The sequence below is a fragment of the Hemitrygon akajei genome, chromosome 1 (genome assembly GCF_048418815.1).
Source record: "Hemitrygon akajei chromosome 1, sHemAka1.3, whole genome shotgun sequence".
In the NCBI taxonomy this organism is placed as follows: domain Eukaryota; kingdom Metazoa; phylum Chordata; class Chondrichthyes; order Myliobatiformes; family Dasyatidae; genus Hemitrygon; species Hemitrygon akajei.
In genome coordinates, this window is record NC_133124.1 from 24,025,666 (window position 1) to 24,051,904 (window position 26,239).

The 26,239-nt window shown below is 40.2% G+C and overlaps 1 protein-coding gene and 1 long non-coding RNA gene across 8 annotated transcripts in view; one reads left to right on the forward strand and one right to left on the reverse strand.

Annotated features, from left to right (window-relative positions):
• Window positions 1–1,055: 1,055 nt before the first annotated feature.
• LOC140724751 (uncharacterized) lies at window positions 1,056–25,693 on the forward strand. The gene is made up of 4 exons (XR_012098167.1): window positions 1,056–1,349; window positions 2,000–2,031; window positions 17,199–17,385; window positions 25,219–25,693. It is a non-coding gene; the product is annotated as an uncharacterized lncRNA (long non-coding RNA).
• Window positions 1,974–26,239, reverse strand: part of LOC140724724 (GATA-binding factor 6-B-like) — a 39,871-nt gene continuing 15,605 nt past the window's right edge. For 4 of the 7 annotated variants that reach the window (XM_073039242.1, XM_073039200.1, XM_073039214.1 and 1 more), the window contains exons 4-7: window positions 22,362–22,487; window positions 21,787–21,874; window positions 21,580–21,701; window positions 12,363–14,652 (exon numbers count right to left, since the gene is read on the reverse strand). In XM_073039242.1, the coding sequence (XP_072895343.1) occupies window positions 14,575–14,652; window positions 21,580–21,701; window positions 21,787–21,874; window positions 22,362–22,487 (414 nt within the window). In that variant the 3' untranslated portion in view covers window positions 12,363–14,574. Of the gene's footprint in view, window positions 4,552–12,362; window positions 14,653–17,836; window positions 18,894–21,579; window positions 21,702–21,786; window positions 21,875–22,361; window positions 22,488–26,239 lie in introns of those variants that run through there. The other 3 variants (XR_012098161.1, XM_073039252.1, XM_073039233.1) reach the window with 3 other exon arrangements.

The following is a 26,239-nucleotide window of genomic DNA, read 5'->3' on the forward strand; positions in this document are numbered from 1 at the left end:
TGTGTGTGTGAGTGTGTGTGTGTGAGTGTGTGCGCGTGTGTGCGTGTGTGTGTGAGTGTGTGTGTGAGTGTGTGCGCGTGTGTGAGTGTGTGTGTTTGAGTGTGTGTGCGTGTGTGTGTGAGTGTGTGTGTGAGTGTGTGTGTGCGTGTGTGTGTGAGTGTGTGCACGTGTGTGCATGTGTGCGTGTGTGTGTGTGAGTGTGTGCACGTGTGTATGAGTGTGTGTGTGTGTGAGTGTGTGTGTGCGTGTGGGTGCGTGTGTGAGTGTGTGTGTGTGAGTGTGTGCGCGTGTTTGTGTGTGAGTGTGTGTGAGTGTGTGCACGTGTGTGCGTGTGTGTGTGAATGTGTGTGCGTGTGTGTGAGTGTGTGTGTGTGTGCGTGTGTGTGTGTGAGTGTGTGCACGTGTGTGCATGTGTGTGTGTGCGTGTGTGTGTGTGTGCGTGTGTGAGCGTGTGTGTGTGTGTGTGTGTGTGTGTGTGAGAGAGAGAGACTCTGGAATTACATTGTCTGCAGAATCTCTTGTTTTTATGAGGTTGGACAAACTTGGGTTACCTTCTTTGGAGTGGTGGAGGTTGAGGAGAGAACTGACATAAGTTTATAAAATTATATGAAGCATAGACGTAGTAGACAGCTGGTATATTTGTCCCACAGACAAATCATTTAACACTAAGGTGAGAGGAAGGTAAGTTCAAAAGAGATGTGCGGGCCAAGCTTTTTACACAGAGAGGGGTGCGTGCTTGGAATGTGTTGCCAGGCAGACTAGCAGCAATGAGCAAATTTCCTGCCGGGAAAGACATCTTGTAGAAGTCTGTCCTCCTGCTCGTGCCCCCAGCAAGCACTTCAGCCTCTTAGGCGCCGTCTTAGACAAGGGCCTTGCTCTTAGATTTTATGCTGAGGCAGAAAGGAGTTCAGAACCAACAGAAAGCAACAGATACTGGGTGATGGGACAGTAGAGGCAAGCCTTTGGCAGAGGCCCAAATTCAGCTTCAGATCTGCTGAGCAAGCTAATCACAAAAGTCCAGATTTAAAAAGGAACTCGTAACAACACACAGAAAGTCGTAGGAGCTCAAAGTCCCTAACAAGGAGCGGAAAGCATGGAGGTCTGCTTTCAGCCTCTGAAGCAACGATCCCTGTTTTACCTGGAGCGTGTGGTCACAGCTGGGATTGTGCAACAGGCCACAAAAAGCAATTTTGGCTCTCGCTCAATTGCCTCTCTTGCAGGCATGGGGCTGCAGTTTTGAAAGGCAGCTGCTGAATTGCCACTGATTGATGGACCACATAGATAAAACTGTTACACATTGCAGTCCGTTCAAAGCAATCTGTGAGCAGGATCAGCCCCAGTTCCTTGAGGTAAGCAGCTCTGTAATGGGAACTGGTCCCAAGACCCTCTCCCTTTTCCCGTTAATAGAAGCTAACTGTTCCTAATCCCTTATTGCTACTACCTGGGGTGAGAGGTCTGTCCTATCATGAGCAGCCGCAAAGTTTGAAATATAGTCTTTGTATACTGCTCAGAGAAATACTTCTCCAGTCCAGCCTTCTCTTATTATATTTCAATGCTCTGAGCTCTTCTGCCTTCAACTTTGAAATAATTACCTCAGGACATGACAAAATCAGAATCAGAAGAAAATATAAGTATACAATAAAATCTTACACCTTGTGTAACACACTTAAAATTTTGTGAACTTTTTGGAGTGAGAGGTTTATACAGGAGAAAGCTGTAAAAAAACATGCAATTTTGTTAATGACCAGGAATTTCAGCCAGTAGTTTCTAGTCTTCCATGCTCGCTTGTTCATTTGCGTATTTTGAAGTCGCTCTCAGCTTCACAGTATTGTGGCAACGAATGTTAAACTTTTCCCACCACCTAAGTTTCAAACAACTTTGTTGTGACCACTTGGAGCAGAAAATAAGTTCTTTAACCAACCGCACAAAAGCAACACTGAATCAGCATCAGGATTGAATTTATTATCAACAACATGTTGTGAAATTTGTTGTTTTGCAGCAGCAGTACAGAGGAAGACATAAAAAATTACTGTAAGTTACAACATTTTTTAAATATTGTAAAAGGTGAATTACAAGTAGTGTTCATGGGTTTAAGGACTTGTCACCAATATGATGACAGAGGGGAAGAAACCGTTCCTAGAACTTTGAGTATGGTTCTTAAGTACCTCCTGCCAGGCAGTAATGTGAAGAGGGCATGTCCCGGATAGTGAGGATCTTTAATACTGGATGCTAAAGGCTTTAAATCAGCTTAATGTGTCATAGCTTGTGGAAGTGTAATGATATGACAAGGAATGTAGCTGCCTGTGCCTTTTGTAAATAATCATTTCATGCAGTTCAACTATTAATTCAATTCAAACAAGCAGCCAAAGGAATGTGTTTAAAATTGGACTGACATGAATTAAAATACTTGAACCCTGAGTATTTTCAGTGAGCATTTCTTTTACACTGTGAGGGTCAAACTGGAATGCATGCAGGATGGACTTTAAGTCTGCCGGGAATGCAATCGCATGAATTTAAAAGTGTTTCCCTCACTCTCCATCCTTCTCTTGACTGTCAATTTCACATTGGTGTGATAACAAGAAAGAAATTTAAGTGCACCAGCCTATATAGCACTATAGTGGAATCATCAAACCGCACAGTTTTCTAGATTCTTCCACTAATAACACTCAATTTCACAGAGATTTGTACAATAACTGAATACACTGGACAAGTTTTTTTGGAAGAGTTGATTCCTCAGAATTATTTTTTTATTATTTGTGATGGACCACTTGAAGCTGAAGAGAAAAACAATTTCAGACTACTTGTATCATGTAGGAATTTGGAGAGACAAGAAACTAACTTTTATTGAATTTAATGTGTTTAATTGTGTAACAGTACTGATGCTTTGCAATAGTTCAACTAGGCTAAAAATGGTTTGCTGATGATTTTCATTTGTACTCAGTATCTGAGGCTTCTTGTTTAAGTGTCCAACAATAATAAGCCAGCCTTAATCGATTCCAGTTGCCCTGATAGTGTTTTTCCAAGACTGCAATGTCCCGGTGAAACCTTTCACCATGCTCATCACTGACAGCACCAAGATTTGCAGGAAAGACGTCTAAATGGAAACTCAGAAAATGTATCTTCGGCAACATGTTGCATTTCATGTTTTTGTATGTTTGCAGCATGTTGTCAGCCAGCTGCATGTAGTTTGGTGCTCTGTAGTTGTCAAGAAAATTTCCAAAAACATCCTCGAATGCCTTCCATGCAATTTTCTCCGGTCCCACTAGAAGTTCTTCGAATTGCTTGTCATTGATTACCTGTTTGATTTGCGGATGAACAAAAATGCCTTCCTTAATCTTGGTATCATTTATTCTGGGTAACATCTGTCTCAAATATCAAAATCCTTCACAGAAATTTATAGCCTTTCTAAAACTTGTCCTGCCATGCAGCATCCGCTGTGCCTAAGCATGCGACAAGATAGAAACTTTTCAGCTTAAATTGTGGGCAATATTTTATTTGACTTAAATTGTGAATTGAAATAACAAATATAGTCAATTTCCAAAAAAAAATAATGTTTGACAGGGAAATTTTATGGTGATTTTCATGATTAGCAGCCCAAAATCCTTAAGATACACCCAAAAGTATTCAAGAAGCAAAATCTTTGTTGTCCAGTGGGATTGGTGATTTTGGTTGGGAATGAGTTGCTTAAAATCCTCCAGATTAACACTGAATGGTTCAAATACTTGCTCTCACATTGTGCATGGAACCCACTGCCAGATGTGATGATAGAGGCTGACACATTACAGACATTTAAGACACTCTGAGATAGGACATGGATGAAATAAAAATGGAGAGTTATGTGGGAGGGGAGGGTTAAGTTGATCTGGGAGCAGGTTAAAGATCTTGCACAGCATTATGGACCTGAGGTCCCCTACTGGGCTGTACTATTTGTAAGCTACCAAGCATGAGTCAGCACTTTTTTCAGTAACTAGCAGGAACCATTTTAGTTCATCAAGCAGAAGGGAATTGGGCCTTTGGAACTTAGTCACCACCATTATTTTGCATATAATATACGATCAGTTATTCATTAACACAATGTGAAACCATTCACATTGCAAAATTATGACAACATTGTCTCTCAGTGACATCCCGAATCTTAAAATAAAACTGAGTTTAGACTTAGAGGGAACAGGAAACACACAATCATTCTAATTCCTTCTCCTATACCACATTCAAAACGAGCAATGCTTTTGTCTCAGGTGATTCCTCTGTTCCTTATTTAGAACTGATGTTTAAAAAAGGGTCTAATTTGAATTCTGTGTCTGTCCCTTCAATCTGATGGGCTTCGAGGTGGCTTTCGAGCAGATATCCTTTGATGCGCCCTCAGATATGGAGAGAGAGCAAGCTTCTCGGGCAAGTTTCGTGTAGGTTTCAAAGTGGTCATAAATTGTGCAACTGTGAGTGATTCGTCGGGGAGCAAAGTGCACAAGTCTAGATGTGTTTACCACACTGGAGTTATGATAAAAATGAACTTCGGACTGTACACAGTTCTAACATGAGCTGCGATTAATCCTAGGAGAAAAGAAATCAGTGTTTTGAGATATTTTATTACAATTTCAGCTTAGTAAACTTGATAAATATCTATTGAAAACAATTCCACCGAATGTTTGCCTTTGCTAATTACTTATTTTTTTTAAATAGAAAGAAATACAAGTAGGTATTATTATAAACCAAAAGCTGATAGTATGCATTGAGATCTGGATCTGCCCTTGACCATTTGTTACTGTGGAAATGTGCATCAGTCATCACTGTTGCAAAATTACTGCCAGTGAATGCCAGTGCCTGCATATCAGTTTGGGGTAATGCAAAATTTTAATAAAAAGCTTTAGGTGCTTAAAAATGTGAATAGTCCAAGGCTCCTCATGCCTTTAATTTGTGTTACACTTGCACCTCATTCACTCCAGCAGCTTTGCTTCTGTTTCTGGTCTGTGGCACATTTGTAGTGCTGGACAGCTGAGACATTTTAGAATTTTAACATTTCTCACAGTTCACAAATCAATACAAAAAAACTGGACAAGGAACGAAAGGACAGTAACATCACTCTCCTAGTGAATCAATTTTAATTCACTTCGGTAGAGGAATGTTTAACTCCACTATCGAGGTGTACTCCGGGTAGCCCTTGCTTTTCGGTATGTCAGACATGCTTGGATTTTGCACACGTGCCAATTGTTCAGATTTGGGGAATGCCAGAATGATTAAAGGTAAATATGAAATTTAACTCATGAGGAGACAGGGTTGGGTCAGAGGTGTCCAATGATTGTTACTTCTGGAGCAGAAAGAAAGGAGATCTTCCAAAATGAAGCATAGAGAATCACCCCATCCAGTTTACCCCCCCCCCCCCCATCCCCAGATACCATATCCAATATCTGGAAATGATGAATATTGTGCTTCACCTCAGGGAAAGTGGTTTTTAATCCAATCATTTTAGAAAAAAACAAAGTAATAGAATTTCAGACAATTGACTTTTAAAAATGAAGTTTCAGAAAATGATTCATCTCGCACGAGGGACTTGACAAAATGAGGGTGGCTCTGCCCAAGGAATGTTCCTTGAGAGGAATACTCACTACCCATAAATGTTTGGTGATGGGAAGGCTGAAGAAAATTTCCCTTATTATGACTGGGTATACCAAAGTGGAAAGGTCAATTGATTGTTTTGTAATGGTAGGGAATTCAATGTTATAATTGGTGGTCAGCTCAGGAGAAGACAGCTGACGTGACTCATTCAGTCTCCTCTTGAGTGAGGAAACAAAAGTGCAATATCGATTGCGAGTTCTCTCTGGGGAAGGGTTAGGTGACCATAGAGAGGCTGAATGATGGAAGCATTTAGTGGTCAGGTCTCTCTCTGTGTAAAGAAGACATCCCCCTATACTTTCTCTCAAACACCTTGAATTTATGCCCCCTTGTATAAGCCATGTCCTGTCAGAAAGTCTCTGGTTGTCTTCACTATCTATGCCTCTTACCATCTTGTACACCTCTATCATCCTCCTTTGCTCCAAAGGGAAAATCCCTAGCTCACTCAACCTATCTTCATAAAACATGCTTTCTAATCCAGGCAGCATTCTGGTGAATCTCCTCTGCACCCTCTCTAAAACATCCCCATCCTTCCTATAATGAGGCGACCAGAACTGAACACATGAGGCGACCAGAACTGAACACATGAGGCGACCAGAACTGAACACAATATTCCAGAAGTGGTCTAACCAGAGTTTTATAGAGCTGCAATATAATCTCACAACTCTTAAACTCAATAGCAGGCTAACCACCCTATCAATTTGCACTGCACTACCTCCAGAAACTGTGTTAATTAGCCAATCAGTGAAACTCTTGTACAAGACTTGTAACTCCAGTTCAAATAATGTCAATAAATCAATAATCTGTCTAACTCAGCTCTTGACCAGCAGATTCTTCAGAATGTTTTATTTTATTTATACACACACACACACACACACACACTCTTATATACTCAAGTGTACTTTAATGTATTTTTAAAATGTTACACTGTAAATAATTTTCTAGTGAATTCAGTGGATCCGAAGGGAATGAGACATAAGCACACATTCCAGACCTCAATTCCAGCATCTGATCGAGCCAATCAGACACAAACCCAGCCACGTATCCAGCCCGTGTTCAGACCCCAACCACCACTACACGTTGGAATCCCTGCTCGGGTTTGAAGGTGCTTACTGCCATCAGACTCTTACAGCATGGAACAGGCCCTTCCATCAATGACCCACATCGCCCAGCAACCCATTTACTTAACCCCGGCCTGATCACAGGACAATCCACAATGACAATTAACCTACCTACCAGTACATCTTTGGAGGAAGGAGGAAACAGGAGTGCCAGAGGAAACCCACGCGCTTAGGGGAAGAACGTACAAGCCATGTGCTGCTATAGCATCATGCTAAGTTCTATTCTACTGCCCTACTTGCTTTCAAGCCCCTCTTACCAAGGATCATCTTATCTCTGTAGTTTCTCCCAATCCAACAACTGACAGAAACCCTGCATTCTCCAATTTCCTCTCATCTCCCATCCATCTCTTCAGCACTTTTCAGATACCACTTACAGCTTCCTGCTTCATCCAGTCTCTTCACATTCTTTACCTCAGAGGCATTGTTAGTCTCATTGCGATCCCTTAAACATTGAGATGCTTTACAACATTAAGGATGCTAAATTAATGCGGGTTGTTTTAAAAAGATAACTAAATATGTACAGTGACAGATAGCATTACATGAATGGATACTAAATTAGGCAGAGGAACTCAGCAGACCAGGCAGTGTCTATGGAGAAGAGCAAATAGTCGTCGCTCGGGCCAAGACGCTTCATCAGGACTGGGGAAAAAAGATGAGAAGTCGGAGTAAGAAGTTGGGGGAAAGAGAGAAAGAAATACAATGTGGAAGGTGATAGGTGAATCCAGGAGAGGAGGAAGGCTGAGGGAGGAAGTGTAGGGGCAGATGTCATACTTGTTCCCCTACACCTCCTCTCTCACTAACATTCAGGGCCCCAAACAATCCTTTCAGGTGAGGCACAAACAAGAGGAAATCTGCAGATGCTGGAAATCCAGTGTTCCTGGTGCGGCCTCCTGTATATCGGTGAGACCTAACGTAGATTGGGAGACTGCTTCACCAAGCACCTACGCTCTGGCCGCCAGAGAAAGCGGGATCTCCCAGTCACCACCCATTTTAATTCCTATTCCCATTCCCATTCTGACATGTCTGTCCATGGCCTCCTCTACTGCCTTGATGAGGCAACACCTTATATTCCATCTGGGTAGCCTCCAACCTGATGGCATGAACATTGATTTCTCGAACTTCGGGTAACAGACCCCTCCGCCTTTACCATTCCCCATTTCCATTTCCCTCTTACCTTATCTCCTAACCTGTCCATCACCTCCCTGTGGCGGCTCCTCCCCCTTCCCTTTCTTCCATGGCCTTCAATCTTCTCCTTTCACCAAATGACTTCTCAGCTCTTTACTTCACCCCTCCCTCTCTCCCTGCTTTGCCTATTACATTTTGTCCTGCCCTCCTCCCACTTCTTATTCCGACTTATCATCTTTTCTCTCCAGTTCTGCTGAAGGGTTTCAGCCTAAAACTGCGACTGTTCATCCCTACTCATTGATGCTACCTGGCCTGCTGAGCTCCTCCAGCATTTTGTGCACGTTGCTTGGATTTGCAGCGTCTGCAGAATTTCTCTCATTTTTAAATTAGTCGGATGGAGTTTAGGCATTTCAGCAGCCGTCAAGACCAACAAGCCAACACTTCTTCCATTGCGGGTTTATTGTAGGCCCGATCTGATAAATAAAGAAAATGATAAGGTCTTCCTGATTTTATTCCTTCTATAATTGTACTGCTGTGGAACCTCAGCCCCTCAAACGAAAACTAATCTGAGAGGCTGGAAATGCACTAGAGGGGGGACTTCACTTAACGTGATGGGAGCTAGCCTGTGCTCTCTGGCCCACTAAAACTTGCTGCTCTGTTTGTTTTGAGAATATCAAACACCACTCTTTCACCAATGGCTACAAAATCTGTGTTATTGGGTTAACACGCACAAAATGCTGGAGGAATTCCTCAGGCTAGGCAGCATCCGAGGAGGGAAATGAACATTCGATGTCTCAGGCCAAGACCCTTCATCGGGGCTGGAAAGAAGGAGGGCAGAAGCCAGAATAGAGGCGTGCAGGGAGCGGAAAGGTGTGTGAGCGGACGGGTGACAGGTGAATCCAGGTGAGGGGGCGAAGGTTGGACGGTTGTGGGTGGGGGGGTGGCATAAGGGAAGCTGGTAGGTGACAGGTGGAAGAGGAAAAGGACTGACGAAGCAGGAATCAGATAGGAGAGGACGGTGGAGTTTGGAATAAAGGAAGGAGGTGAGAAACCAGAAGGAGGTAGGTGTAGGTGATGAGGGTGAGGGAGGAGAAAGAGAAGGAGCAAAAGGGCCAGAGGAAAAAGAGAAAACAAAGGGGTGGGTTGAGGGAGTGGTTGTCCAAAGTTAGGGAAATTAAGTTATCTCTCAGTGACCAGCCATTTAAATTCCATCATCCATTCCTACGCTGACATGTCTGTCCGTGGTCTCCTCTGCTGTTGGACCAGGTACAGGCTGGAGGAGTAACACCTCGTATTCTGTTTTGGTCATCTCCAACCTGACAGCAGCAACACCGATTTCTCTCATTTCTGGTTAGGGTCACCTGGTTTTGAATCCCCTGCAGTCCTACGTTTTAGTGGATCTCCCGACTTATCCATGTCTCCCGTTTGGAAACACCTGGACTGACCTCTTTGGTATACAGTCCTCAAGGCACTTGGTTATAAAATCCGTGTTGATAGTGACATACTCATCTAGGCTGGCTGCTGAGCCTCTGAATGTAGACCAGCCTACTGACTCTAAGCAATCGTGTAGAAGTTCCTCTATATCCTAATCCCATCACTGAACAACTTTCTATACTCAATCCTCATATAAGACTCCAAGACCATAGGACACCAGAGCAGAATTAGGCCACTTGGCCCTTTAAATCTGTTCTACCATTCCTTCATGTCGATTTAGTATCTATCTCAAACCCATTCTCCTGCCTTCTCTCCGTAACTTTGACTCCTTGACTAATCAAGAACCTATCAAACATCTCAGCTTCTGTTTGTATACAGGGAGAAGGAGCACAGCCTGGTGGTCTGGTTTACCAGAACTTGCCATTTGTAACTTGATTTTAACTAAGATCTGACAAGCTGTTTGCAAATGTTTTCTTTCGTTATATAAGGCTTTGACAGCCCTTCAGTATCTTAGCGAGTAAAAGTGGCATTGACATCAATCATGTCAGAACACATTAACGCACCACTTGTGTACAACTTCATTATGACAAAAAGTAACAAAGTGGGGTCAAAAGCACATCTCATAACACAATGGCTCTACAGACATGATAATGAACACATTTAAACCTGCTGCTTCTTTCAAGGATATGCACAACAAATTATATGTACCGATAGTTCTATAGATTACATCATCGGTCTCACTTATTATACCTGAGATGAATCTCCCATTTTTATTAACCTGGCATTTGTTTTCAACCTGCAATTAATTGGAAATGCCATAAGAAATTGATGGTTACAAGAGCACCTCAGAGGCTGAAGTATTTTGCAAAACTTCCCCTGACAACTATGAAGCACACGTCAGAAGCTTAAAAGAATAGTCTCCAATTCACACAATGTGCGGCTCCAGCACAGAAGTTTAAAGCTCAAAAGTTTGAAGTTCAAAGTACATATATGTCATCATATACTACCCTGAGATTCATTATCTTATGGACATTCACAGTAGAACAAAGAATTACAACAGAATCAATGAAAAACTACACACAAAGACCGACAAACAACCAATGTGCAAAAGAAGGCAAACTTCAAATACAAAAAAATTAATAATAATAAATAAAATTTAATTAAATAATACTGAGAACATGAGTTGGAGAGTCTTTAAAAGTGAAACCATAGGTGGTGGAATCAGTTTAGTATTGAGATAAGTGAAGTTATCCACGCTGGGTCCAGGAATCTGAGAGTTGAAGGACGATAACTGTTCCTGAACCTAGTGGTGTGGGACCTAAATCTCCTGTACCTCCTTTCCTGACAGCAGCGAGAAGAGAGGATGGCCGGGATGGTGAGGGTCTATGATGATTTCTTGTGCCAGCACTCCTTGTAGATGTGTTCAATGTGCTCAGGTCTTTTCCCGTGATAGATTGGGTTGTACCCATTGCTTTTGGTACTTTCTTCCATTCTTGGGCATCAGTGTTTCCATACCAGGCCTTGATGCAACCAGTCAGGATACTCTCCACTGAGCATCTGTAGAAGTTTGGCAAAGTGTTGGTCATTGAGGATGAGGTAGGCCATTTAAATAGAACCCAACCATCATATAACCTCTGCAACTCACCAATACTTCTTCAACAGCAACTATGGCACCTGTTAGGGATCATTTTGGATTATGAAATTATGGGTAGCATAATTATTGATGAACTAAACTGAGAGCCAGTCTTCAGGAAATAAAACCTGTACACAATTTAACTTCCAACAGATACTTTGTGGCTAGTGAACCCAATCGTGTGTTGGTGGGACATTCTGATTCTGTCCCATTGAAACTACATAGGGAAAGACTTGAATGTTCTGCTATTAGCATGTTGTAAAAGGTCTATCCCTGTCACTTAAGGCACAGTTCAGGATAGATCTGCTTTGCCACTTAAACCTTCTGGTTAGTTGTGTAATCATGGAGCCATCTCTCAATGCTGTATCAAAAGGGCTATATGATGGGTGCCTGAATAGTATTGGGTGGCATGGTAGCACAGGCGACCTGGGTTTGATTCTCATTACTGACTGTAAGGAGTTTGCACGTTCTCCCCAAGTCCAGGTGGGTTTCCTCTGGGTGCTCTGGTTTCCTCCTACATCCCAAAGACATACAGGTTAGTAGATTAATTGGTCACATTGGGCAGCATTGGTCCATGAATGGCCTGTTACTGTCTTGTATCCTGAAATTTTAAACAATGACTACTCAAAGGGGTTCTGTTACTCGGGATGAGCTGCCATTGTCAATATGTAATTCTGTAACTTTACCTGAATAAATACCAAATGTTAAACATAGGTAAGTGATTGTAGCAATTAAAACTATCACAACAGCACATACAATGAACAAGGGATGCAGGTTCATGAAATTTACAAATCGCTAATTCCCCTCCACAACGTATTGTTTTGAAATACAGAATATCACATTGCTTAGTAGTTGTGTCACTATTTTGGAACTCCACCCCTGCTATTTCTGTAGGAGCACTTTCACATACAGCCTACACGACTTCTAAAGGGTACTCAGCACTTCCTTCACTGTCAAATAAGGATAGGAAATAAACACTATTCTTATCAGTGATACTATATCCTTTGGGTGGTAGGGTGGAGATGTGTCTCTCCAAAGGCGGTGCAAGGTGCTCTTTCCTTCCACTAGCCTGCAGACCAACCTTGGGCAAGGTGTAGTACTTGCTTTGAACCACTCCCTCCCTCCCGCCCCCAACCCCGGTCAGGGTCACATGAATCCATGGGACCAGGTGGTGGATGGTCATATGAGCAGCTGGTGCATATCACAGATCCTGGTTATGCGACCACTGACACCAGGCAGATAATCTCTGAAGAGAATTGATAATGGCTGGGGCCATCCATCTTGTAAAGACACTGCCCAGAGGAACGTAATGGTAAACCACTCCTGTAGAAAAATTTGCCAAGAACAATCACGGTCACAGAAAGACCATGATCACCCACATCATATGACATGGCACATGATGATGACTATACTCATAATATGAATGAAAACAAATTGGGTACATTCTGTATACATATTTTGTTTTATTTCTTTGCCTTCAAGCAAAATGCATCTAACCCAAACCCAGAACAGTAATAACATCTGATGTAATACAATGAATGTTTTTCACTTGTATGAGCATTTATGAAATATCCATATCAACAGCCCCGTAAAGCTCTGTGAAAAAAAGTTAACTCTTCCTGCACATCTTACATGAACTAGTTAGGGTAAAATTAAAGCATGCTTGCACTTTGCATTTTAGTTATTGTCTATTTTGAACCATATTTGCTATTTCAGCTTTTCAGCCAGCAGCAAATCTTATCTAAAAGAGATAGGTCCCTTACTAACTATTGTGCACAGTAGTGTAATGGTTTGCACAACGCTTTACAGTACCAGCGACCCAGGCTCAGTTGCCGCTGCTGCCTATAAGGGGTATGTTCTTCCTGTGACCATGTGGGTTTCCTCCAGAATCTCCGGTTTCCTCCCACAGTCCAAAAACAAACCAGTTGGTAGGTTAACTAGTCGGTATAAATCGTCCAGTGATTAGGCTAGGGTTAAATTGGGGGATTGCTAAGCAACGCCGCTCGAAGGGCCTATTCCATGCTGTACCCTAGAATAAATAAATAGATGGAAAGATTAAAAAAAAACAGAGTGAATAAGTGCAGAAATTCTATGTGAAGCACAACTGTGGCTATCTGAACACGTGTATCAAGCCTAACCATAGTTATGTAATGCAATTTTTAGTTCGTTTCCTTAATCCTTATTAATCTCTTGCACATGATTTTTTACTGAATGTGTCACACAGGGTAATATTTGTTTTTACTAGATTTAAACATGAGCAGCTTAGTTTATTTTAACTACTTAATTGGTCAGACCGCACTTGGGAGTATTGTGAGCCATCTTGGACCCCTTATCTAAGAAACGATGAGCTCGCATTGGAGAGGGTCCAGAGTAGGTTTGTAAGAATAATCCCAGGAATGAAAGGGTTAATGTATGATGAGCGTTTGGTGGCTTTAGGCCTGTACTTGCCGGAGTCTAGAAGAATAAGAGCAGACTGCACTGAAACCTACCAAATATTGAAAAGCCTGGATAAATCGGGCATTGAGAAGATGTTTCCTAGAGTGGGGAAGCCTAGAAACGGAGGGTACAGCCTCAAAATACAAGGATATCCCTTTAGGTCAGAGTTGAGGAGTAACTTCTTTAGCCAGATAATGGAATTCCCGGCTGTGGAATTCATTATCATGGATGGCTGTGAAGGGCAAGTCATTGGGTATATTTCAAGCGGAGGTTGATTAGTAAGGGTGTTAAATGTTACGCGGAGAGGGCAGGGGAAGTAGGGGTGAGAAGGATAATAAATCAACCATGACGGAATGGCAGAGTAGACTCAGTGGGCTGAATGGTCTAATTCTGCTGCTAGATCTTATGGTCTTAGATGTTAAATATTTTAACTCTGCGGATGAAATTTAAACTAAAATCGTAGAAGTTTAAAACACCAAAGGGAGCCATTCAGTCCATCACGTATATGCCCACTAAAACTAGACTTAAGGTGAAGGCTGCTTCCTAGTGTTGGTCTATTGTCCGGCAGATGGAGCCTCAAGTGTTGTCCTCACAACTGTCTGTAATGGTTTTTGTCTCCACTACCTGCTCAGCCAGTTTCTAACCACTTCATTAACTGCTGGAAGTAATTTGTTCCCAGATCATCAATAAGTCCTGTGCTCATTAGCTTCAATAAGATTTTACTGTTTAATCTGCTTTGTAAGTTTATACATCTCTGTGAAATCTCCCTTCAGTCTCCTTAATTGCAAAGGAAACCCCATCCATATCTCCTCCTAACAATATTTTTTTACAATCTTGGCAATATCCTCGTAACTTGCCTTTGCATCTTCACTCAACCTATCACAGCTTTCCTGTGATGTGGCAGCCACAACCATCAAGTATAACTCTTTACAAAATTTAATTTTAGTATTTCATTAGGAGTTTGAGGAGATTTGGTTTGTCACCTGAAACATTCGAAAACTTCTACAGAAGCTCTGACTGGCTGCATCGCTGTCTGGTATGGGGGGTGGAGCTACTGCACAGGATGGAAAGAAGCTACATAAAGTTGTAAAATTAGTCAGTTCCATCTTGGGCACTAGCCTCCAAGACATCTTCAAGGAGCGGTGCCTCAGAAAGGCAGTATCCATCATTAATGACTGCCACCACCCTAGGCATGGCCTCTTCTCACTGTCACCATCAGGAAAGAGGTACAGAAGCCTGAAGGCACACACTCAGCGATTCAGGAACAGCTTCTTCCCCTCTGTCATCCGATTCCTAAATGGACATTGAAACCATAAAAGTTACCTCATTTTTATTATTTCTGTCTTTGCACTATTAATTAAACTATTTAATATACATCTATATACTTACTGCAATTGATTTACTTATTTGTCTTTTCTGTACTGTTTATTGCATTGTACTGCAGCCGCTAAGTTGACAAATTTCATGACATAAGCCAGTGATATTAAACCTGGTTTTAATTTTGAAATTGTCTTCTGCCCAGAAAAGTGGTGAATATTTCTTCATGAAAAAGTACTTAGCAAAACTTTAAATATGTTTATACAGAATATTTATGATTTCATTGCACAGAGAGGAAATCTACATCCTGGTAGTCCTGTTCCATGAGATGTTTTTTGATATTTCTCTTTCCAAAATTGTTTTAAGATAATTTGCTTCTGTCTTAAAACATAGAAGGCAATTCAGTGATTATTTTTTATGCGTGGCATCTGCACGGACTAGAGATCATGTCTTATGAAGACAGGTTGAGTGAGCCAGGGTTTTCCTCTTTGGAGTGAAGGAGGATGATAGAAGGGTATGAGATGATAAGAGGCATAGATGGAATGGATAGCCAGAGACATTTTCCCAGGGTAGGAATGGCTAATACAAGTGGGAATAATTTTAAAGTGATTGAAGGAAGGTATAGGGGGATTTCCGAGTTAAGTCCATTACACAGAAAGTGGTGAGTGTATAGAACTCTGTGCCAGGGGTATTGTTGAAGGCAGATACATTGGGGCATTTAAGAAACTCTTAGGTAAGATCATGGATGAGAAAAAAAATGGTTATGTAGGAGGGAAGAGTTAGACTGATCCTAACATGGGTTGAAAGGTCAGCACGACATTGTGGGCCAAAGGGCCTGTACAATGTTCTATGTTCTGTGAATAAAGCAGCATTGCATTGCTTGTATGCAGGGACAGGAACAACAAGATTCTCTTAAAATATCTTATTCAACCCTATCAGCAAAAGTGAATGAATTCAGTCATTTTTATTTGAGTTAGAAATTTGGCAGTGTATTAGACCACACTGGTGGCAATACAGAGAAAAAATTATCATCATCTTCAACCACTTAGCTATTGGATACCAATTCTGTCCCACTGGTCTTCTGTGAATGGCTGGAAGCATATCCGAATCTGACGGCAATGTGAAAAGTGCGTCCCTGGAATGCATGCTTCCAAAGTCCAAAACATTGGCAGGAGCAAATTTGCATTGTTGCATTTGCTCTCTTGCCTCCAAGGGCTCAGTACAAATAACCCTGAGGGACTGCTTTCCAACGCCCTGTAACCACCAAAATATGTCCGCCTACCTCATTGTTGCTAACCTCTGATCAGATGTCACCTCTTTGTGTCAACCTTTGCCAAGTTCAAATTATACAATTAATTAAGAGTTGATTTGATTTGTGGTTGCGCCGAAAAAGCGTTTTTTTAATACAAAATAAGGGAAAATTAGCTTTATTTGTACATCCAACCACCGCTTGCATTGTTCGTGCGCAGGAAGCAGCCCGCAAGTGTCACCCATGCTTCTGGCGCCAACATAGCGTGCCCACAACCTGCCGACCAGAACCCGCCTCTGGAATGCAGCAGGAAACCAGAGCGCCTGGAGGAAATACACATAGTCATGGGGAAAACATAAAAGCTCCTTACGGTCAGCAGTAGGAATTGAACCCCAATCTTACAACTGGCATGCTGTAAAGTGTTACACTAACTGCTCTGCTACTGTGACACCACTCACTTACTATCTGAAATTTTTATACTTACTTCAATAGACAATAGGTGCAGGAGTAGGCCATTCGGCCCTTTGAGCCAGCACTGCCATTCAATGTGATCAGTACCCCGTTCCTGCCTTCTCCCCATATCCCTTGACTCTGCTAATAGAGCTCTATCTAACTCTTTCTTGAAAGCATTCAGAGAATTGGCCTCCACTGCCTTCTGAGGCAGAGCATTCCTTAGATCCACAACTCTCTGGGTGAAAAAGATTTTCCTGAACTCCGTTCTAAATGGCCTACCTGTTATTCTTAAACTGTGGCCTCTGGTTCTGGACTCCCCCAACATCGGGAATATGTTTCCTGCCTCTAGTGTGACCAATCCTTTAATAATCTTATATGGTCTTTGAAGTTATCAGAATGAACGTATTCAATGCACTTAAAAGTAAATCATCATTGGACTAAATTTCAAAACAAACATCATCAACGCACCCAAAATGCTGGATGAACTCAGCAGGTCAGGCAGCATCTGTGGAAATGAATAAACAATCGACGATTTGACCGAGACCCTTCTTCAGGACTGAGAAGGAAGAGGGAAGATGCCTGAGTGGAAAAGGTGAGGGGAGGGGAAAGAAGCTAGCTGGATAGGTGAAGCCAAGTGTGTGGGAAAGGGCAATGGCTGGAGAAGAAAAGATCTGATAGAAGAATAGAGTAGACAAAAAGATAAAGGGAAGGAAGAGAGGAAGAGGAAGGACCTGGAGGCAGGTAATAGGCAGGGTAATGGGCAGTGGGAGGTGGGGATGAATTTGTTCACCAGAAGGAGAATTAATATTTATGCCACCAGGTTGGAGCGTACCCAGACGGAATATAAGGTGATGTTCCCCCACCCTGAGGGTGGCCTCTTCTTGGCACAAGAGGAGGCCATGGATCGACATGTCAGAATGTGAATGGGAATTGGAATTAAAATGTTGGGCCACCAGACAAACATTTTAGTGAAGTGCGCCCTAACATCTGTACTAATGTCAGTAAAGGTTAGTAAATGTGATGAAACCACCGTCCAAAACTATGAGTTTTTAAACAAATAAAAGTGACTCCTACAAATTTGAATGAATGTACATAAGTTAAAACAAGAAACATTCTTCTAATTACACTCACCAGTGAATACTTCACAATCCCTGAATTTTTTTTTGTCCCTGAATCAGAAGTTTGAGATCATTGTGTTTTTACTGAGAACTCTAATGATAGAGCAATAAAGGACTATTACCAACCGGTGGTACAGTGGCATCTGCACCAGACTTCACGCGAGAGGTCCCCGTTTCAAATCTGGCCGGCTCCTTGCACACTTCCCATCCACCTGGGCTGAGCATCAAGCTAGCAACTCAGCCTCATAAAAAAATAGACAAAAATGCAGAAGAAATGGCTAAATTGCCGCTCGATGCGCCACAAGGCACGGAAAGGAAAGGAACAACAAGAGACCAAAAATATTTTCAAAAATGTCACTTTTTAATCTGTTTTCAAGGAACAAATAACAATACAAGCAATGACAATAAAAATGCATGGACCGGCCTAAATACCAGATTGTCTTTCTATACACTTTGCTTTATCAGAGCCAACAATCCTCAAGACAATTGTTTCAGTAAAGTATTTACACTTCATCACATAGGTAGTAAAGTTTGCATTTCATTTTGTCTTGCATACATTTAACCTATAGACAGATGATATTGACTTGTTTTTCTTTACAAAACTTACAAAAGGTAATACAACATCAAATTTACCTGAGAGGAAATTTGTTCTTAACATAATGCTTCTTTTCCCAAACTACCAAAAAGACTACACGGATGATTCTTAAAAGACAGAAAATGAATGAAGTATCCTGTTGCAGATACAGAATTAGTTATTTTCTTTAAATTACATAAGTACCATTAACTTAGAAGGTTTACATTCATTACAAGAAGGTTGTTTAATTTTGAACCATTTTGAATTAACACTGATTACTGCAATGCTAATTGCATTTTGTTTTGTACAATGAAGTTTTCATTATGTAGAAGAATGCATCCGCTTGTTACCCTGTTTCATAAACACTGACCACCGTGAAGTCAATGACTACATGGGAACTTTCAGAATTCACATTGCATTAACTAACCTTCAGTGTCAGTTGTCATTTCAAAAATAACTTGTTTCCATACAGAATCATTGCAGGAACAAACAGTAATGTGGGAGGTTTGATTCCGTCAAGCACACCAGCGAAAGTGAGGTAATGTCAGTTTACTCTTGACTACAGTACTGAACATTCCTCTGCTGTTTCTTTGCATCAGTTTTGGCATCTGGTCCATTGATATTCTGAAAGTACTCATCACAGCTTTTTTTTTGTTAAATAAAACTAAACGGATCCAAAATAAGCAGGCAGCTTTACTGACTGCTGGAGGATGTGCCTTTCCTTGGAGAGAGGGTGGAAGTTATGTTCAGAGATTTGCTGTTATCTGACTCCATGGAGCTGTTCATCGTCTGTCCACATTGCCTGCTGGAAGGGTTGATAGTCCTGCAAAGTTGCAGTCAGTAGAAAGAAACGAGTAAGAGAAATTATGGCCAGTGCTCCTTCCAATCAAAACTTGGAAAAACTAAAATATTTGCCTTTTTTAATGCTTGTGTTCATTTTTCCATTTTTATATTACCAATAATGTTATTATTTGCGCAACAGATATTACCCTTCAACCATCAGTGTCCTGAACCAAGGGGAATAGCTGAGACCATATGACTAAGACATAAAAGTAGAATTAGGCTATTTGGCTGATTGAGTCTGCTCCACCATTGCATCATGGCTGATTTATTAACGCTCTTAACTCCATTTTCCTTCCTTCTCCCCATAACCTTTGACATATAACATGAAAAGAAGTGGTCCCAACACTAACCCCTGTGCAACAACACAAGTCACTGGCAGCCAGACAGAAAAGGCCCACTTTATTCCAATACTTTGCCTCCTGCCAGTCAGTCAATCTTCTATCTTTCCTGTAGTACCTTGTCTTATCTTGTTAAGCAGCCTCATGTGGGGCACCTTGTCAAAGGTCTTCCGACAACCCAAATAAAAACATCCACCAATTCTCATTTGTCTATCCTGCCTGTTATTTTGTCAAAGAATTCGAACAGATTCATCAGGCAAGATTTCCAAGAAAATCGTGCTGAATTTGGCCTATTTTGTCACCTGCCTTCAAGTAGCCCAAAACCTTAATGATAAACAACATCTTACAAATCACAGCAGTCATATAATAAGAAGTCATATGGAAGGCCAAAAATTTCCTTTCTTCTGCCTCCCTGCCTTCTTAAAGTGTGCAGTGACATTTGCAATTGTCCAGTCCTTGCCAACCATTCCAGAATCTATTGACTCTCCAAAGAACATTACTAATGGCTTCACATCTCTTGAGTTACTACTTTCAGAACCCTAGGTTATTGTCCATCTGGTCCAGGTTACTTATCTACTTTCAGACTTCCCAAGCAATTCTCGTTAGTACTGGCAACAAACCTTCTCCTTAGCAATCGAAGAAACATAATATCTTCACTCACCTCAGCTCTGAGCTGATTCCACGACCTGTGTACTCACTTTCAAGGACTCTACAACTCATGTTCTCAGCATTATTCACTTACTGTTTATTTTTTTTTTGTATTTGCACAGATTGTCTTCTTTGACACATTAGTTGATTGCCAAAGTTTCTGTGTAGTTTTTCATTGATTCTGTTGTTTATGGTGCCATATACAGTACATAATTTGATAATAAATTTATTTTGATTTTGAAGTTTTGAACATTTAATTGGCAAAACATCGGAAAATATGAAATATATTGAGCCCAGGATGATTTACAAATATATGCTTAAGAATAGGGTGGTGAGTCAATTAGAATTATAGTGCCCCACCAAAACTAACTGATAAGACACAGATTTCAGATGAAGTGGCTTGATCTTGCATAACCCTATTGTTGATCTACAAATGCAAGCACAATACTTCCTGGACTGCTGCTCTCTCCTTTGCCTGACATTGTTCAGATTGGCCAGACAAAAAAAGATTAGAGAACATTTAACTTGCATCTGACTGAGTGACATACAGTACATAACCAAACAAATACTAAAGTCAGTTAACAAAGTGAAGGACCGTTCAAATGAAACTTTTATTTTAATAAGCAAGTGCATCTAAAATTAAAAAGTTATGTCATTTACCCAACTTTCCTCATTCGCCTGCAAGTGAGAAACCACCTTACTACCAGCAACTTTTGATAAGACATTAATTTAGTTCTCTCTATACAGTTTTTTAAAAGTAACAGCCCTTTAAAAATAAAAAATCTTTTCTCAAACATTTTCCATAAGAAAATTTTTGAGTAATAGCTTGAACCAGCCCCTTTCTGTGGCTGGTAATTAACTTTTGATCAAACATCAAAATATGAACAATTTATCTGATTTCTCTCAATGCACATACCTAAAAATCAAGCATATCCCGAGCCTGAGATGAACTATTCAATCATTTTATAAAGCCACTTGATTGCATTAAAAACTTGGTTTCTTATCTTTCCCACTTAAAGTAATCGAAAGAACATTTCAGTGAGGGAGGCTGTCCACTACACCATGTGAATAGAGCTGTAAGCTGGCAATCACAGCAACTAAATGCCTCTCAGATCATCAAGATCTTTGTTTTTAATCTCTTTTGATTTTGGTAATCTAACTAAATGGAATAAGACAACATTTTAGGAATAGAGTAGACTATACTCAGAATACATTATACTTCAATGTACATGTACTCTAGCAATTCAGCAATATAATTTATTGCTCTTTGTCTTTCGGACTGGACATCCAATGGAATAAGATATTGTAACAAGGTGAAATTGAAGAAGGAGGGAGGCACTTCACTACCTTGTTAGTTCTGATCCCTCAGCTTTGAGCAATGGAGTCAATCAAAGTAATCACCAAAGTTTTCAAATCTGTACCTGCATATTCCCCATAATAAACAAAATGTTAACGATTCCCCAATGTTACTGTTACAGAATACTTATCTTAAAACGTCCACTCCATTAGGGAAAAATATTCATTTTGATAACAACTTTCTTTTTTCATATTATTTCTAACTGAGAAATCTATTTACTTGTTTATATGTCTTGAGAATTTATTACTATACATGACCTACAAGTAATGATTGCTTTTAATAATATAAATGTTGGATTAGAAGGTTCGTAATGAAAAGATTACCCCCGAAGCTGCAACTGTAGTCTGGCTAGAGGGTGAGCAACTTTTCACTCTAGGTACCTCCTCCTGATTGGATGTAGATGACGATGAAGAAGATGGAGTCATGGTGACTGTATTGCTTGTACCTGCAAAATATTATTTAAGCCAATGAGGCATGTTGTTATAATACTTAACTTTTAAGATTCTTTCAATTAATAATCTCAGACCCACTTGAAGTGCTCTTGGACTTGCTTAAATTTTTAGGTTTTCTTTTTCTAGTCTGGATTCCTTCTTTCTTCATTGCCAGTGGCCTTGGAACCTTTGGACATAAAGGGAAGTATGTTAATGAAACAAAAACTGATTGTGCAATAACCAACTGGGAAACAACAAAGTTAAGCATTTTAGACTTTAAAACTTTCATTTTGGCGTATTGGAAAACTTATCATTCTTAAAGCATTATGTAGACTAATGTTAGTAAAATAACTACATACCACCATCAAATATAATGGAATATTTACAAACTGCTTAGTGTTACAGATAGAAATTAATATTCTCTGAAGCATGAGCAGGAGCCAAACGATGCAAGATTAAAATATTTTTTCCTTTGATGCCATTCAGATGTGAATATACAAGTCAGTATGCTATATAAAAACAAGTCAGTTTGCTTGTCCTTCCTGAACAGATGCAATGCAGCCATTACAAATTTAATTCTCCGTTAATATTATCTGCAACCACTTCCTTGAAATTCTCCCAATGCAGAAAACTTTTGAGATCCAATTGGTCGCTTATGGAAGAAAATAGCATACCCCATGAAGTTTCATGTAAAGCCCACAAGCATTGCAGACGGGCTCGCCCTCTGCATTCCTGCGCCACAAAGTGGTAGTAGTTGTATGACAGTTGGCACAAGCCAGACCAATTCGCCTGGTGGAGGACTGGAAGATAATAACACACAAATAACCAGACTATTAGACATGATGCACAAATTATAAAAGGTTACAATTATTGTTATTTTAATCTTTTTTTCCAGTTAATACCATAATCGTATCTTTAAAATGTTCAGAAAATAGCTGCAAAATATAATCTGTTGAAGCAAAGCTAAAATCACTGAAGGCAGACACTCAGCGATTCAGGAACAGCTTCTTCCCCTCTGCCATCCGATTCCTAAGTGGACAATGAATCTTTGGACACTACCTCACTTCTTTCTAATATACAGTATTCCTGTTTTCGCACTTTTTAAATAATCTATTCAATATATGTAATTGATTTACTTGCCTATTTATTATTGTTTTTATTTTATTTATTATTGTATTTTTTTCTCTGCTAGATTATGTATTGCCTTGAACTGCTGCTGCTAAGTTAACAAATTTCACTTCACACGCCGGTGATAATAAATTTAATTCTAATTCTGAAATATATAAATTATAAATGTGAGCGGGACATCTTTTCCTCAAGCCTGTGCCATCAATAAGCTTAAAGCTCATTAAATGACCTGTGACCCAGCTCCAGCCGCCTGTCTACATCCAATATTTCTTACTATAATGGATCTCTCAATCTAAAATTTAAAACTATCAATCAAGCCACCATGAAATAAGAGTCACAGAGTTGTACAGCAAAGAATAAGGCCTTTCAACTCATCTCATCTAAACTAGCCTTTAAGCCTATCCATATTTATCCATATGTATCTTTTTCAGCCCTGCCTATTTAAATATTTAAATACTTGACACTTTAAATATCATTGTTATATCTGATCCCTTATCTCCACTGGCAACATATTCCGGATACCAACCACTTTCCGTAAAATACTTACTGCTCGGATCCCCTTTGAAACTCCTACACCTTGCCTTTCAACCTCTTGTTTGTGATGATGTTTTCAAGGATAAAGCTATCTATCCCTTTCAATGTTACTCATAATTGTATTTATTTCTATCACATCACTCCTCAGTCTCCAGCTTATTCAGTCTTTCCCCATAACTAAGGTCCTTTCATCCAGGAGAAGCTCATCTGCACTCTCGTTAGCACAATCACATCTTTCCTATAATACTGTGACCATAACTGGACACAAAACTCGAAGTGCAGCCTAACCTGTAACGTTGCAAAATAGCATCCAACTCTTATATTCCGTAACCCAGCCTATGAAAAGAAGCATGTAATGTGCCTTCTCCTCCACCCTATCTATCTATGTGAGCACTTTCAGGGAACTACGGACAACGATCCGGAGATTATTTCTCTTCATTTACTATATATATCCTACCCAAATTTGACTTCCCAAAATTCCCTACCTTGTGTACTTATTGGGATTAATTCCATCTGCCCCCACTCTACCTAATTTTCCAACACATCTATATCATGCCATAGACTTAGACAACCTTCATCATGATTCAGAATGCCATACGTTATGATATCATCTGTAAACTTACTAACAATACCTCCTAAATTTTGTATATCTCTATCAAATTCTCCTACGCTCTAAGGAATAAAGTCCTAACCTATTCAACCTGTCCCTGTGAGTCAGGTCCTAAGTCCTGGCAACATCCTGGTAATTTTTTTAAAATTTTAGTCATTTTATTAGAACTCCCGAGAAAGGGACAAATGCAAATGTATTGAATGTTAATTATAAACAGAATGAACGACTCAATAGACAATATGAGTGAATACTTTTATAAGCCTTTCACTTTGATGTTGACAGCATATCATATTGTTTCCATTCAATCCAAGGGAAACAGAATATCACAAAACTTTATAGGCACGATGCCTATTATATATTCATTTTAATTTTTTTCAGTCTCGCTTCAGTATGGGGCCCTTAGATTAAGCGCACACACTTTGGAGTATTGTGTGCAGTTTTAGTCATCTGCCTACAGGAAAGATGCAAACAAGGTTGAAAGAGTACAGAGAAAATTTACAAAGTTGTTGCCAGGTCTCAAGGACCCGAGTTATAATGAAGATATTGAATAGGTTAGGGCTGTATTCTATGGAACGCAGAAGATCAAGGAGATTTGATAGAGATATACAAAATCATGACGGGTATAGATAGGGTAAGTGCAAGCAGGCTTTTTCCACTGAGGTTGGGGTGGGATTACAACCAGAGGGGTTGGGTTAAGGGTGAAAGGTGAGAAGTTTAATGGGAACATGAGCAGAAACTTCTTCACTCAAAGGGTTGTGAGTGTGGAATGAGCTGCCAGCACAAGTGGTGCATGCAGGGCTCGATTTCAAAGTTTAAGAGAAGTTTGGATAGGTGCATGGGTAGTAGGGATATGAAAGGCTATGATCATAGTGCGGGTCATTCGAAGTAGGCAGTTTAAATTGTTTCGGTATGTATTAGATGGGCCAAAAGGCCTGTTTCTGTGCTGTACCTTTCTATCATTCTATGACTAATACAGGCAAACTATTAAATTAGATTACATTTAGAAAATGGTATCAAATTAGTATCTGGGTAAGGTTCCACTCCATAGTGAAAAAATAGCTACATCAGTCAAATTCAAAAGGAACTCACAAAGAAAACATAGCTTTGTTCTTTGGAATATTATTGAAGTTTACTTTCAACCAGGTGTATGTTTAACCATTTACAACCAATGTATTTTTATGGAGTTATAGAGTTGTTTCATTGCTCTGGCATTGCAGCCATATAAAACATGTACTATAACTGAACTGGTTCAATTGCAGGCTTCGAATCAAGATGTGAAGCCTCCTAGATTAGTCACACCATATGCCATCCTGTCAAATCAACTCCAGTAAACTTCAACAAGGAGTGAAGATAAACTTCAAAGTGTAAATTTATATGGTCCACAATCTGTTTGTGTGCCTCAAAAACTACTAAAAAAACTATTGCAACACACACAAGAAGTGCTGGAGGAACTCAACAGAGCAGGCAACATCAATGGAGAAGTATCAAGAGTCAATGTTTCAGAGCCCCGATCAAGACATGTCATCTGGACCCTAAGAGAAAGAGAAGCCGTATTTCTAGAAGTTGGGCAGAAGAAATCTAGAGTTGTCTCTTCTAAAGGCATTGCTAGATCAATAACCAATCTTAAATCTGAGCTGGATGAACTTGGTTCACTAAAATTATGTTTATAATCAGCCAAGATCCCATGAAGTGGCAGAGCAGGTGGAAGAGATTAAATACTGATTTCTCTTGCTATGTTCTGCTTGGTACTTAATTACGATGATTGTGATAAAATGATTGTTGAGACAGGCATTCGGAACAATGTTACACACAGCTAGAAAATACAGATGCAAATTAGGTACACAAAATTATGAGGGGCATAGATAGGGTAAATACAAGCAGGCACTTTCCCCTCAGGTTGGGTGAGACCAGAACTAAAGCTCATGGGCTAAGGTTGAAAGGTGAAATGTTTAAGAGGAACCTGAGGGGCAAGTTCTTCAGAGGGTGGTGAGAGTACGCCAGTTGAAGTGGTGGATGCAGGTTTGACTTCAACATTTCAGAGGAATTTGGATAAGTACATGGATAGGAAGGTTATGAAGAACTATGGCCTGGGTGCCGGTCAATGGGAATAGGCTGAATAAGAGTTTGCCATAAACTATATGGCCTAAAGGGTTTGTGTCTCTGCTGTAGGGTTCTATGATACAGGGAAAAAAATCTAACGGCTATTTTACCTTACTACCAGTGCTATTAGTGCATTAAAATTCTTTATGATTTGTAGTGAGCTCAGCAATACATTGTGAG